The sequence below is a fragment of the Eulemur rufifrons genome, chromosome 3, assembly GCF_041146395.1.
Source record: "Eulemur rufifrons isolate Redbay chromosome 3, OSU_ERuf_1, whole genome shotgun sequence".
Classification (NCBI taxonomy): domain Eukaryota; kingdom Metazoa; phylum Chordata; class Mammalia; order Primates; family Lemuridae; genus Eulemur; species Eulemur rufifrons.
Genome location: NC_090985.1, coordinates 61481774 through 61495330, shown reverse-complemented (window position 1 = coordinate 61495330; position 13557 = coordinate 61481774). Strand labels below are relative to the sequence as shown.

The 13557-nt window shown below is 42.1% G+C and overlaps 1 protein-coding gene across 1 annotated transcript in view; it reads left to right on the top strand.

The window, feature by feature from the left end:
* Positions 1–9033, top strand: part of POP1 (POP1 homolog, ribonuclease P/MRP subunit) — a 31450-nt gene extending 22417 nt beyond the window's left edge. Inside the window, exons 13-15 of the mRNA XM_069466187.1 lie at positions 110–264; positions 5343–5699; positions 6785–9033. Coding sequence (XP_069322288.1) covers positions 110–264; positions 5343–5699; positions 6785–7439 — 1167 coding nt within the window. The 3' untranslated portion in view covers positions 7440–9033. The remainder of the gene's footprint in view (positions 1–109; positions 265–5342; positions 5700–6784) is intronic.
* Positions 9034–13557: the final 4524 nt, after the last annotated feature.

Genomic DNA, 13557 nt, shown 5'->3' with positions numbered 1-13557 from the left:
TCTCCGTTTGATGGGCATTTAGGCTGTTTCCCATTTTTTTCCATATAAACAATTAAGCAGTTCCACTTTAAGATGGTAAATAGACAATAACTTTTGACATTTCTTTTAGATCTATCGAGGTGCAAGAGTTGGAGGATTAAAAGAGGCTGTAGTACATTCCCAGTATAAAAGGTCACCTAACATTCCAGGTGATTTCCCAGATTGCCCTGCTGGGACTCTGTTTGCTGAAGAGCAAGCTAAGAATCTTCTTGAAAAGTATAAAAGGTAAGAAACTGGCTTCTCTAGTTTGATAATGTCTTAAGGAGAAGGGAAGAAGGCCTACTCAAATGAGCCAACAGTGTTTAGGATGGCTTTGGTAACTCCTGTTCTATAATGTGGAGTTTTTATAGACTTTTCCTTGAGTTCAGCATTGCGGAGACGTAATTAAGAAGATATTACTTAAGTCAGGAGATTGTTTTATGTCTGTCAGGCTTTTATAGGCCCATCTGGGTTATTGTGCAAACCCTTCTCCTGGTTATTTGCTTACATCGATCCTGGAGTACACCTAAACTGGATGTGAGTTTCAGACACTTGTTAATAGATTCCTACTAATAGATTCCCTACCCCATGGAAGTTGTGTTTTTTAAAAAACTGATTATCGAAGTAATAACATATTTATATAATTTTAATGAAACTATAGAAATATATAACAATACTTTATAAACTGGTATAGTCCTGCCATCCAGAGACATAAGCATTGTTTTTATATTTTAGTATCTGTCCATCTAGACTTTTCTTTTTTCATTGGAAGTGTGGCCAATGAAGGGCTTTATGTTCTTTCTTTCTCTCTTTTCTTTCATTTTTTGAGACAGAGTCTCTCTCTGTCCCCCTGGTAGAGTGCAGTGGCGTCATGATAGCTCACTGCAACCTCCAACTCCTGGGCTCCAGTGATGCTTCTACCTCAGCCTCCCAAGTAGCTGGGACTATAGGTGTGTGCCATGACCCTCGGCTAATTTTTCTATTTTTAGAACTAGAGACGGGGTCATGCTCTTGCTGGTCTCGAACTCCTGACCTCAAGTGATCCTCCTGCCTCAGCCTCCCAGAGTGCTAGGATTATAGGTGTGAGCCATGACCCAGCCTTTATTTCCTTTATATTGTGAACTATGTTCTAACATCAGGAACCTGTATTTCTCACTGAACTGTAGGCTCCTGGAAGCACAGAAACTCTCGCTCATGGCATCTGCAGTGTCTAGCCAGTGCCTTTTGCATAGTAGGGTTTAATAGCTTTTATTTGTTGTCTGAAGAATAACCGAGTAATTGAATATTGCAGCTCCTCAACTGTGAGCTGCATCAGGGCAGAATTGTGTTTTCCTGTTCACTGCTGCAACCACAGAGACAGAGTACCTGGCTTTCACACCGTTTGTAGAGTGATGGATGAGTGAGTAAATGAATGAGTGAGTGAGTGAATAAATGGTAATACATTGCTGGATTGCTAGCTTACCACCTCTTTGAGGGCAGTGATCATGGGTTGTATACACTTGTGCCATGTGTATATGTACTTGAGGGTCTTCTGTGTGTTTGTTAAATAATAATTGACAATAATGCTTATTTCTCACTCTTTTAAAGTTTTTTTAATTCATGTAAATTTTCCATAGATACAAATTTTTTAAAAAAGGATGGTACTGTATATACCATTTTGAAACCTGCCTTTTTCATTGAACAGTGTATTATGGATAGTTTTTCCATATCAAAAAATATGATTGTAAACCAAGTATTGGCAAACTTTTTGGTGGAGGGCCAGATGATAAATATTTTTGGCTTTGTGGGCCCTGCAGTCTCTGTGCAACTATCCAGCTCTGCCATTGTGGCACAAAAACAGCCACAGATCACATATAAACAAATGAGCGTGGCTGTGTTCCAATCACATTTTATTTATGGACACTCAAATTTGAATTTCATATAATTTTCATGTGTCATAAAATATTATTACTTTGTTTTTTTTTCCAACCATTTAAAAATGTAAAAACCATTCTTAGCTCATGGGTTGTACAAAAACAGACAGCAGGCCAGATTTGGTCTGTGAGTCATAGCCTGCCAGCCCTTGCTCAGAATATAACTTTGAATGGTCACGTAGGATTGCAGTGTGGATGTACAATAATTTATCAGTGGTTCTTTAGGTTATTTCCAGTTTTTTGCTATGTGCTTCTGTAAACATCTTCCTGTGTACATCTTTATATATTTGTCTGATTTATTCATTCATTTAGCACGTATTTATTTAGAGCTATGTGTGTCAAATACCATTCTAAGCACTGGGGCTCCAGCAGGGACAAGGCAGACAAGTCTTTCCCTGCCTTCATGGAGCTTATATTCTTGATGGAAGCAATGTTTCTAGGCTGGTGGGGGGCACCCAGGAAAGGGGAGGGAGGATAAAATACAAGAGCAAAGCCCTTGAACAGGGAAGAGAGGGTGGCATCTGGTGGGATCAGGTTCAGTTCTTCCACTACAGTAGGCAGTTAGGCTGCCTCTGAAATCTGAACACAGATTTAGGTAAGATAGTTTAGATTCAGTGGTGGGGAGATTAGGTAGCACTCTCCTGATTGTGACTGTCTTTGTGGAAAAAGAGGGGGAGATAATCAGCCAGCAGTAAGAGGAGGAGAAGAATTGATGTAAACAGTTTTTGGGAGAGTAGAAGATTGAATTGACTGGAGAAATATAAGAGATCTGTAAGAAATGTATGAGAGCATCCAGTTGAGATTTGTGTTTATAAAGTAAGACCATTCAGGACCATTGCGTGGTCTTCCTCAGCTGTGTTCTGTCACTTAGGTGCTGGCATGGGGTCTCTGGAGAGTCGGCTGCAACAAGGCCATCCAGATTTCAGTGGCTTACCGTGATAAAAGTTTTATTTTTCACTTGTGGAATAGTTGAGTGCGGTGTTGTTGACCAGGGGCTGGGGTTTCAGAGATCTGGGCACCTTCTGTCCTGTGGTTTCACTATTTCCCTCAGGGCTGAGGGGTCTTTTGCATGCAGCTAGGGGAGGGAAGAAGACCATGGAGGAATATGGGCTGGGCCAAGGAGCGGTGAGCATATCACTTCCACTCAGATTCTCCTGGCCACAAGAAAAGTGAGGACATGTAACCTAGCAGTGTGCTCAGGAAGAAGAGAAAATAAATTCAGTGAAAACCCTAGCTTGTCTCTGCATGAGGATGAAATGAATTAAAATTTATAGAGCACTTAGAACAGCAATGGCATGTGCTCAATAAGTATTAGCTATTGTCATTGTTGTTATTATTATTCCAGTCTTGTCTGAATTTATATTAGTATAAAAAATGAAACTGTTGTACAAAACAGAAAGCCATTTCTGACCCCAGACCCCCACCCGCTACCTCCTACCATCTGTATTCTCACACTTCACCTAATATTGCTGTATGCTGAGAGCAGAGGGAATGTGACAAGTACCTCCCTCTACCTTGTGACCTAATATCTCTTTGATTTATATATGAAATTTTGTGAGAATTTGTTTAAATTGTATTTACCTTTCTTCTGGGATGAAAGAGATATTTTTTCTTTAAAAGCCTAACCAAAGTTCAGATTATATCTTGTCTCCTTAGTATCCTGTTCTTATTATCTTTTTCAGCTTGAATGAGGAATTGTCTCTACTTCTCTAGATTATCTTTTCTTTTCTTTTTTTTTTTTTTTTGAGAGAGAGTCTCGTTCTGTTGCCTGGGCTAGAGTGCTGTGGCATCAAGTTCACAGCAACTTCAAACTGCTGGGCTCAAGCAATCCTTCTGCCTCAGCCTCCCGAGTAGCTGGGACTACAGGCATGCGCTACCATGCCCGGCTAATTTTTTATTTTTTTATATATATATATATATATTTTTTTTTTTTTTTTTGTTAGCTGTCCAGATCATTTCTTTCTATTTTTTTAGTAGAGATGGGGTCTCGCTCTTGCTCAGGCTGGTAGATTATCTTTTCTTTAAGCTTTAGAAATTATAATTTCAAATCCTACTTTTTGGACTTTTTATTCCATATAGATCAATAAAACTCAAAGTAGTTTGTGAGAATACTGTGTTCTCCTGTACCGTGTTGCAGCACTACATACGCTGTGAATAAAATGAGTTTTCTATTCAAGGGGTTGAAATGGGTACACATGGTTATCCCTTCAGATTTTGAAAGGTCTCTGGGTGAGGCAAGTACCTGGGAATGTTTGATCAGCTGCCTCTCCTAGGAGGCTGGTACACCCCCAGAGGTTCAAATTTGAGAGTACAGGCTTAGGCTAAGAGTGAACCCCCTTGATCAAGCCTACAGGTTCATTTCCATTTGCATCCTAGGACACAACACATGGTAAGAGGTAAATGAGGGGAGGAATGTATGGGCTGTTCCAGAGCAGACCATCACCTGAAGATGTAGTCTTGGACTGCTGAGAGTACTATGGGCCAGAATGGCCAACAGCCAAGCCACCACCTACTTCTTGGGATCAGGGCCTGGTTTTCACTAGCTTCTCAAAGGTTCTACTTCATTTATATATTGCTGGAAAGGTCAATTGGTATCACCCTTGGGGAGGACAGTTTAGAATTATCTGTCAAAATCGAAAAGCCAACACTCTTTGCCTTAGCAGTTCCACTCCCAGGAACTTATCCTATGGTCATACCTGTGCACGTGCAACATGTTCAAGGTCATTCACCGCACCACTGTTCGTGGAAACAAAAGCTTGAAAGTAGCCAAAACGTCCTTCAGTAGAGGACAGTCTAAATAAATTAGGGCGTATTTAGGTGGTGGAATAAGATAAAAGAACATTTTACAAAAGAATGAGAGAGCTTTCTGTACTGATATAAAGTGATCTCCAAGATATTTTGTTAAATGAAAAAAGTGAAGTTAAGCAAAAAGTACTGTATCTAGTATGCCACCATTTATGTAAAAATAAGTAAAAAGAAAGAAATACGTATATATTTGCTTGCATGTACATAAAATGTCTGTGGAAGGATACTTAAGAAACTGATAATGGTATTGTCTTTGAAGAGGGCAGCTGGGTCACTAGAGGTCAAGAGAGAGATAAACTTCACTGTAATCTTGAACTTAGAACCTTGTAAATACATAGGCACATCATTGCACCCCTCCAGGAGCACCAATTACTGCTTTCAGTAGCCACATGGGGCTTCACTGTAAATGCATTATCGATTAAAGACCAAAGAAAACATAAAAGCTTGGCCAGTAGAATTGATTATTTATTATTCTTTATCATGTATTTCTTGGAAAGCTTTTCTTGGTGTTTGCTTATAGAGATACATTATAGAGATGGCCATAATTATTTTAATTGTCCAATACTAAATTGTTCAACATTGGTTCTCCTGTTTGTTTTTCATTAGACGCCCTCCTGCCAAACGACCCAACTATGTTAAGCTTGGCACTCTGGCCCCTTTCTGCTGTCCCTGGGAGCAGTTAACTCAAGACTGGGAGTTGAGAGTCCAGGCCCACGAAGAATCTTCTGTAGTTTCATCTCCACCTGGAGAGGAGAGTGACCTAAGAAGATGTGCGGTGTCTTGTGCTCCCATGCCTGAAAAAACTCAGCTATCTGATGAAGTGGGCACGTCCATAAACCACTCCACGGAGCCAGAAGTAATGGACACAGAGTGTCAAGACCAGGCAGGGGCCGAGAGGGTAATAGACCAGGATGTCAGTAGGAACCATGTTGCTGCCACTGGTAGTCAACTCTGCGTTCTTAGGTAAGTGTAGGTGACTTCTGGACACATTTTGGGTTGCTTATTTTAATATTGAACAGGCTACAGGATGTAAAAGTTCTCACTGTTCCTTTATGCAAAACCCAAGTGAATTTATGGACTTTCTGGAAAGGAAAGCCAGTCTTTTGATGTTTCATAGAAGGAAATAGCTTACTAATATTTGATATAGGGCATGGTAGTAATTGATGAAATGATTTAAAATACTGTCATCAATAGACCTAAACCAAGGCAGTTTTTTTCTGACTTATTTAGTCTGAGCAAGCATTCTTTCTTTAAATCACTGAATTAGATTTCTTCTAGTTCCTTTTGAATTATATTAATTTAATGGTAGATTAGTAACACATTTAATGTAATATTGTCCTAGCCTTAGAGGCTACCATGTAAAATGTGTTCTACTCACCATACTGCTGCAGGCTAAGTTCTGCTTATCAGCTACATTATATTCTGTACTCTGATTTTTAAAAAGTACTCTTCCCTCTAGTCTCATACTTATTTTTCTCTATGGTAACCTCATAATTTCATATCGTTTTTCTTACTTTATGTATAATTATCTCTTAAAGTTTCTTTTCCCATTAATATGTTAGCTTCTTTTTATTCTCATCTTCTCACTGTAATTACAGTCTTAAATTTTGGCTGGGCATGGTGGCACATGCCTGTAATCCTAGCACTTTGGGAGGCGGAGGCAGGAGGATTGCTTGAGCCTAGGAGTTTGAGTTGCTGTGAGCTAGGCTGACGCCACGGCACTCTAGCCTGGGTGACAGAGTGAGACTCTGTCACAAAAAAATAAATAAATAAATAAAGACAATCCTAAATTTTATCTAAGTGTCTTATTTTTCTCTGTTTTCAACTTCTTAAATGTTTAGTCCTTCAGTTTCAGAATGGCAGACACAGAGAAAGAAAATTATCATTACTAAAATGTATTAAAATATATTTTTAATTTTTAAAAATTGTTTTGATACTTTCTTATATAGTATAAAAAATCAAATTAACTCTAGCAATGGCTAATATTCTAATTGCGTATTATTTCCTTGACAAAATATCCTCAAATGTGTGTCTTCAACTTCATGTAGGAGTAGAAAATTACTGAAGCAACTGTCAGCCTGGTGTGGGGCCAGTTCTGTGGACAGTCGGGCAGCCCGGCGAGCTCCCAGCAGAGACCAGCAAGAATTGACCAAAGACGCCTGCCTGTCTATTGTGGACCACTTCCCCAGAGCCCTGGTGTGGGTCAGCCTGTCCCTGCTCAGGAAGGGCAGCCCTGAGCCGCACACCATGATCTGTGTTCCAGCCAAGGAAGACTTCCTCCAGCTCAGTCAGGATCGGCACTACTGTGGGCCCCAGGAATCCAAACACAGTGACCCATTCAAGAGCAAGATCCTGAAACAGAACGAGAAGAAGAAAATGGAGAGAAGGGAGAAGCGAGGACGTGCCATTTCTGAGGGCCTGGCAGTGGGAGATCCTGCAGCTGGGCAGGAAGCTCTGACTCTAGGGCTGTGGTCAGGCCCTCTTCCGAGTGTGACTTCGCACTGCTCCAGAACTCTCCTAGGCTTTGTCACTCAGGGAGATTTTTCCATGGCTGTTGGCTGTGGAGAAGCCCTGGGGTTTGTTAGTTTGACAGGCTTGCTGCATATGCTGTCTAGCCAGCCAGCAGCCGAGAGGGGCTTGGTGTTACTGAGGCCTCCCGCCTCTCTGCAGTATCGCTTTGCGAGAATTTTTATTGAGGTATGAAATGTGGTTTATATCCCAGCAGGGCTTGGCAAACAAAGTTTGCCAAGTCCTACAGTTGGACAGTCCTGTTTTCCCTGTCTTTTGTTTCAAAATATATGAAATTATCTGGAAACAAGATTAAAAAATGATATATTATGCAAATGATGAAATGTTTACATCCTGCCAGTAATCTCGTTGGTTTTCATCTTTCCCTGTCCTTGCTGTAATACTTGTAAATTACTTGGCATGTATAGCCAAAAGCTTTTGTAGTATGATCCCTTGGTGTGTGTGATTCTTGCTGAAAATAATTAGAAGCTATACATGTTATCTTTTATTTTGTTAGGAACAAAGGTCTGTCATGTCTGTTTGAAAAGCCTCTAGTCATGTGATAGGCAACAGTAGATGTTTAATGATTTGATTGTTACAGAAGAGGAAAAGACTGTAAACACTTGGCCTTTGTACCGGAAACATAGGCCCCTGATGGGCCACGTGTAACTCTGTACTGTAATCAGTGTGCCCGACACCTTGTGCCACACAGAAAGAAAGAAATGGACAATTTATGGCTGCTTGTTTTCAGGCAGACTCAGATTCTGGCAAAAGTGCTGGGCTGGAATTAGAAATGGGGTCTGTGCCTTTATAACCCCTCAACCGACCTCTTTGCTGTTGGCCAACACCTAATCCTAGGAGTTACTTAATTTTTTTAAGTAAAAAAATTAATTTTTTTTTGTTTGTTTCTGTAAAGAATTTCCCAAAGCCATAGAGTAGCATTTCTCTCAGTATGTTCTATGAAATATGTTACCAAAAAAAAAAAAAAAAAGATACCAAGGTCAGGTTGATCTGGGAAACTCTGGATTACACAAAGTTAAGCATTTCTTCATTAAAGGACTTCTGGAAACTTCCATGTGATAATGTGCATTGTGAATCTCCAGGAAGTAGATAATAGGGTATAGTATTTTCTAAATCGTTTTGATCCCCAAATTCCTTTTCCAAAGAGTGCTTTGTAGGCTCAGTGTTCTTAGGAACATGCTTTGGGCACCATAGCTGTACAGCGCAATAGCTACCTCTGCAAGTTGATAAAATGCCAACCTGCTTTTCAACACTGAAGCTGTCACATTGTCCACCTGAGGTTTTGACCTGGGTGTAAAAGAAAGCTCTCATCCTGTCCCATGGGAAGAGTAGACTCTTCATTGTTTTTTTCCACCTGCGGAGAAACTCAGTGGCTCATCAACTTTTAGTGGCCATGTATGTCTCACTCATACCCTCAGTCCTTACTTTCTCGCCATAAATTTCTAGCAGAGCCTGAGTGGGTTTTTTTTTTTTTTTTTTAATTTAAATGTTCAGTTGGCATTATTTCCTGTAAACGCATTGGGTTTTTGCAGTAGCATTTGGCAGTATATGTCTCTGCGTGTGATGAATTTGGGGAAAGACACAGTGAATGTTAAGTGGTCAGAAAGTACCTTGAGCCAATGAAATGCCTGATGTTTTTCCTTCCACCATGCCTCTGAATGTCTTTGGGTTCAACCCAAACGAGACTGGGGAAAAAAAAAAAAAAAAAAAAAAAAACCAGTGTAACTAAGTGGCGTCTGTAAACAGAATAAATTAAAATGTCACCTGATGTTCAGTTGTGAATAGTTATTGAACCATTTCTTATTTGTTTTCTAGGCTCAAAGTCATTTCATCTGCAGCTTAGCTCACTTGATGGCAGAAGTCTGAGCGTGCCTTGTGGTCACCTAACCTCATTCTGTACCGCACCCTGTGGGGCCTACTGCACTGGCCCCATTACAGGGTACAGGACACATCTGCAATCACTCTGCTTTGTGGGTGGCAGGTCAGAGAGCTGTGCACTGAAAAAATAGACTAGCATTCCTAAAATGTATTCCTAGAAGTACCGGTTCCTGCACCTGTTCCTGGAAAAAAGTGTTTCATGGTTAAATAAATTTGGGAAAAGCTACCTACAGTATTCTATTGCAGACTCACAATGAATATTAGCATAGTCAAGTCTCTGCAAATTTCTATAGGAAAGAAATCTTTTGGATTCCACCCCACACACCCTTTTTTGTTTTTGTTTTTGTGTACCTATTGTCCAGAGAACATTAGTTTTGCAGAATATACTTTGAAGAACTGTGAGGGAATCTGTACATATGCAGTAAAGAATCCATGTTCATTATGAAAAAGACTGATAAAGGAATGGCTTTACTTTCTGTGGCAATTGAATTCATTGCTGTGTTTGTTTTGATCCTACCAGGTACCCCACGATACAGTACAAGAGCCACATAGCTACCAAAAAAGTCTGACATGGCCCCTGACCTCTTGTTGAGTGGCAGCAGTTTCAGGGTTCACAAAGTCAGTAAGCATCCTAAAAGGCAGAGCTGAACACTCAGAGACCAGCTACACACTTCAGTTGTGTAAGAAATAGAATTGATTCTTTTTGTGTGATTATGCTATGTTTTGTTTCTGTTTTTTTTTTTTTTTTTTTTAAAGCCAGGGTCTTGCTATGTTGGTCAGCCTGGTGTGCACTGGCACGATCATAGCTCACTGTGGCCACGAACTCCTGGGCTCAAGAGATCCTTCCACTCCAGCCTCCCTAGGAGCTAGGACTATAGGCACGTGCCACCATGTGCAGCTCATTTTTAAAACGTTTTTTGTAGAGACAGGGTCTCTGTGTTGCCTAGGTTGGTCTCGAACTCCTGGGCTCAAGTGTTCCTCCCACCTTGGCCTCCCGGTGCTGGGATTACAGGTGTGAGCCACTGTGCCTGGCCTATACTTTTTTTGTATTACATTAGTAATGCTGTTATATTAATCATACATATTCATCATGGAAAAATTAGAAAATTAAGATAAGCAACAATAACAAAATGTAAATCACCTGGCTTTTCACCACCCAGGTGTAACCACTTACCTTCTGGTACATATCCTTTAGGCATTAAGATGCATGTGGGTAGTTGTCTTTTTAAAAAAATGGCATCAGTAACTACTGATATAAAAACCTATACCATGTAAGTGCATGTTGCCGGTTCCTATGGAGCTTGATTGACATGAGCCCTAATGTCAATACTCCTTTTATCGAGAATAGGAAGTTAGTAGGTAAGGGCCTGTCATGCACTACATGTAGCATTGCTGTCTTGGCGGCCACATGCCTGATGTGAGTTCTTTCTTTCCAGCCAGTGGGAAAGGAGGGCGGGTGATTGACAGACTGTATGGACTCCCTAGACATCTTAAATGGTCTCATAGCCAGCCAACCCAAGGCCTGGGGAGCACAGAGTCAGGTCCAGGACTGGGCTGCTTATCGGAAAACCTGAAGCAATTGCAGGGCACTCAGAGCAGCAACACCAGTTACACAGTGATTCTGGTTACCGCAGGCCTCCCTAGAACACGGAGGAACGAACATAGGCACTGTCTTTTCTGTGGCAACAGTGGCTTTCAGGCTTGGTTGTACATTAGAATCACCTGATAGCCCAGCTGCAGCCTAGAAATCAATCTCAGGTTGCGCCCAAGCATCAGCATTTCTTAAACGCGCCACAGGCCTGTGTGACTTGCAGCTTGGGTTGAGAACCATAGCTTTAAAAGGTCTCACTCTTTGGACCTTCCGCACCTTGGGGAAGCGAGTGAATAAGGAGGCTGTGGAAACCTTAGAACTCTGGTGCCTTTAGCAGGCCTGCTTGCCAGTATGGAAAAAATACATTTCTGCAACATCAGCTCACTGGGTCTGTTGACAGCATTGTGAAGCATCCAGGTGGGAGCTTAGTGGGAACTTAATGAGAGCAAGTGTCGAGGGCTGGGCAGCTCCCACTGGGAAGAGATCTGGTCTTGTGAAGGAAAGCAGCCTGGCTCATCACTTGCACAACCTTCACTACTTGAGAATATCAAATGAGGTCTTCTTTTGTTTTCTGCTGGCCAGTGTCCTTCCAGATCAGCTGTTCTCAGCCTTGGCTGCACATTGGAGCCACCTGGGGAGCTTTCAAAGCACTGGTGCCTGAGGCGCCCTGCACTGCCCCACCAGAATTGCAGGTTTAACTTGTCAAGGGTGTGGTCTGGACGCTGGGATTCTTAATTGCTCGCAGGTGACTGGCAGCCAAGGTTGAGAGCCACTGTTCCAGACTTTAAAAATGAAGTTCCAATGTAATTAGCTAAAGATACAGCTTATCAGTGACTGGGGACTGTGGGGAGCAGATGCAGGCTATCTTGAGGGGACACACTGTTATTGATGGCCCTGGTTGGGATCCTGCTGGAGCTGAGTACATGGCCAAGGTCATGTCAAGGCATTTCCCCTTTCCCCTTTTTTTGAAAATTTAAATTTAAACAGGTACTGTTCTGGAAGTACCCACCCTAACCATCTGTGTGCTTTCACTTAAGGAAACATTTACAAACATGGACTCCCCGTGTTTCTCTCTCCAATCTCATCACGCCCCCCTGGGCCTCACCCACTGTGCTCTGAACACACTGGTCTTTCGGCTCCCTGAGCAGCCAAGCTCTTGGCCCCTCCATGATTCTGCATATGCTGTGCTCTGCCTTCACGGAATGTTCTCCCATCCTTATCCCATCTTTCTGAGCTCGATTTTTGGTTCTCAGAGAGGCCTTGTCTACCTACCCTATTTAACATAGCCTCCTCCTGCTACCATTATTCTCTCTCCCATGAGGGGTTTATTTCCTGACGACATCACGATGCATTATTCATTCTTTTGTTGTTTACTTATTTGTTGTCTAGTTCGTTAGACTGTGAGCCTCATAAAAGTGAGACCATGTCCTATTTGATTACTGTTGCACCCCTGGTTATATCCCAGTGCTTAACCCATAATCTGTGTTTAATACATTTTTGTTGAGTTGATGCATTAATCAAAGAGGGTATTTGTATTAAACTGTGTACAATTAATACTCTTGTAGAAGAGATACATGTTTTGTAAGGAACAAATGCACCACTAGGTGGTGCCAAAACCTCATGAGTAAACAGCCCGCTGTGGGGCGGGGCGGGGGGAACATGAGAGCTACAATATATTAGTAATTCAGTTGTTTATGTCATGGGACTCCGGGAGTCTATGAGGTCATAGATCAATCAGTATTTTCCCTTTTGGGGATTGACCCACACTACCAAAATCCTAGTTTGAAAAGGCTCCATGATGTTTAAAAAGGTGCCTAGAAAAGAAACAACTTTAAAAGCTTTATCTAAAGAACGAAGCCCATCCACATTATCCCCAGTAAGTCGCCATCACAAGCTAAAATGCTTCCAATGATGGAGAGCTCATTACTTCACCACGAGGTGCCAACTCCATCTTGGCAGGATTCTGATGGGTGAAGTGGCTCTTCAGCTCCGACTTAATCCTATCTCCCTCCATTCTTACATCAGCTCACATTGAGAATCACCCCTTTATTTCTATGAAGTCAGTCATTAACCTTGCTTTCTTTTCTCCAGGCTAAACAAGCCTCATTTCTTTAGCTTTCCTTCTCTTGTTTCCAACATCTCACAGAGGACCTTACATTACTTTTTGGACAAGACTTAATTTGTTCTCAGAAAACCCTGCACAGCTGTGTGGGCCTCGGGCAGGAGCTGTGGCTTTAGGGAGAGCCTCGAGTGTTCTGGGTCGCTGTGGGCCAGCCCTCTGTGAAGCCTCCAGCCTCCTCCTTCCCTGCTATGCAGGATTTAGCCACTGCTGCTTAAGGGCACGTGTGTGCTTTGTTTTCCTTAAAAGTAGAGCCAGGGAAGGGACAGCTTTGATGCAGGTAGTTTATTTTAGGGAGTGACCTAAGGGAACAGAAGTGTGGAGGCTGGGAAAGGGAACCAGGAGTGAAAGCCAATCCACGCATGCATTATGAGCCGGCTGCCCTCAGGGCCAGCTGGGGCTCCCTGCACTGAGGACATTCTGAGGAACCGAGTATACCTCTGCATTGTCTATGTCTACGTGAGGCCCAGAAGAAGGAAATCTTTATTTACCAGCTCCAATTTTTGTTGGCCAAGGGTTGCCCCAGGGAGTGTTCATTTCCTGGTACCGCCAGGTGTGCACAGGTGCCAGAATGGCTGGGTCTGCTCTGGGAGCATCCCCTGCAAGGCCAGCTGAGAAGCCCCAGCGACAGAAAACTAGGGGCAGTGAAGGCAAGGTGCTGTTGGCCTACACCTGTGCCCAGCAGGTTGCTGCAGCAAGGGCTG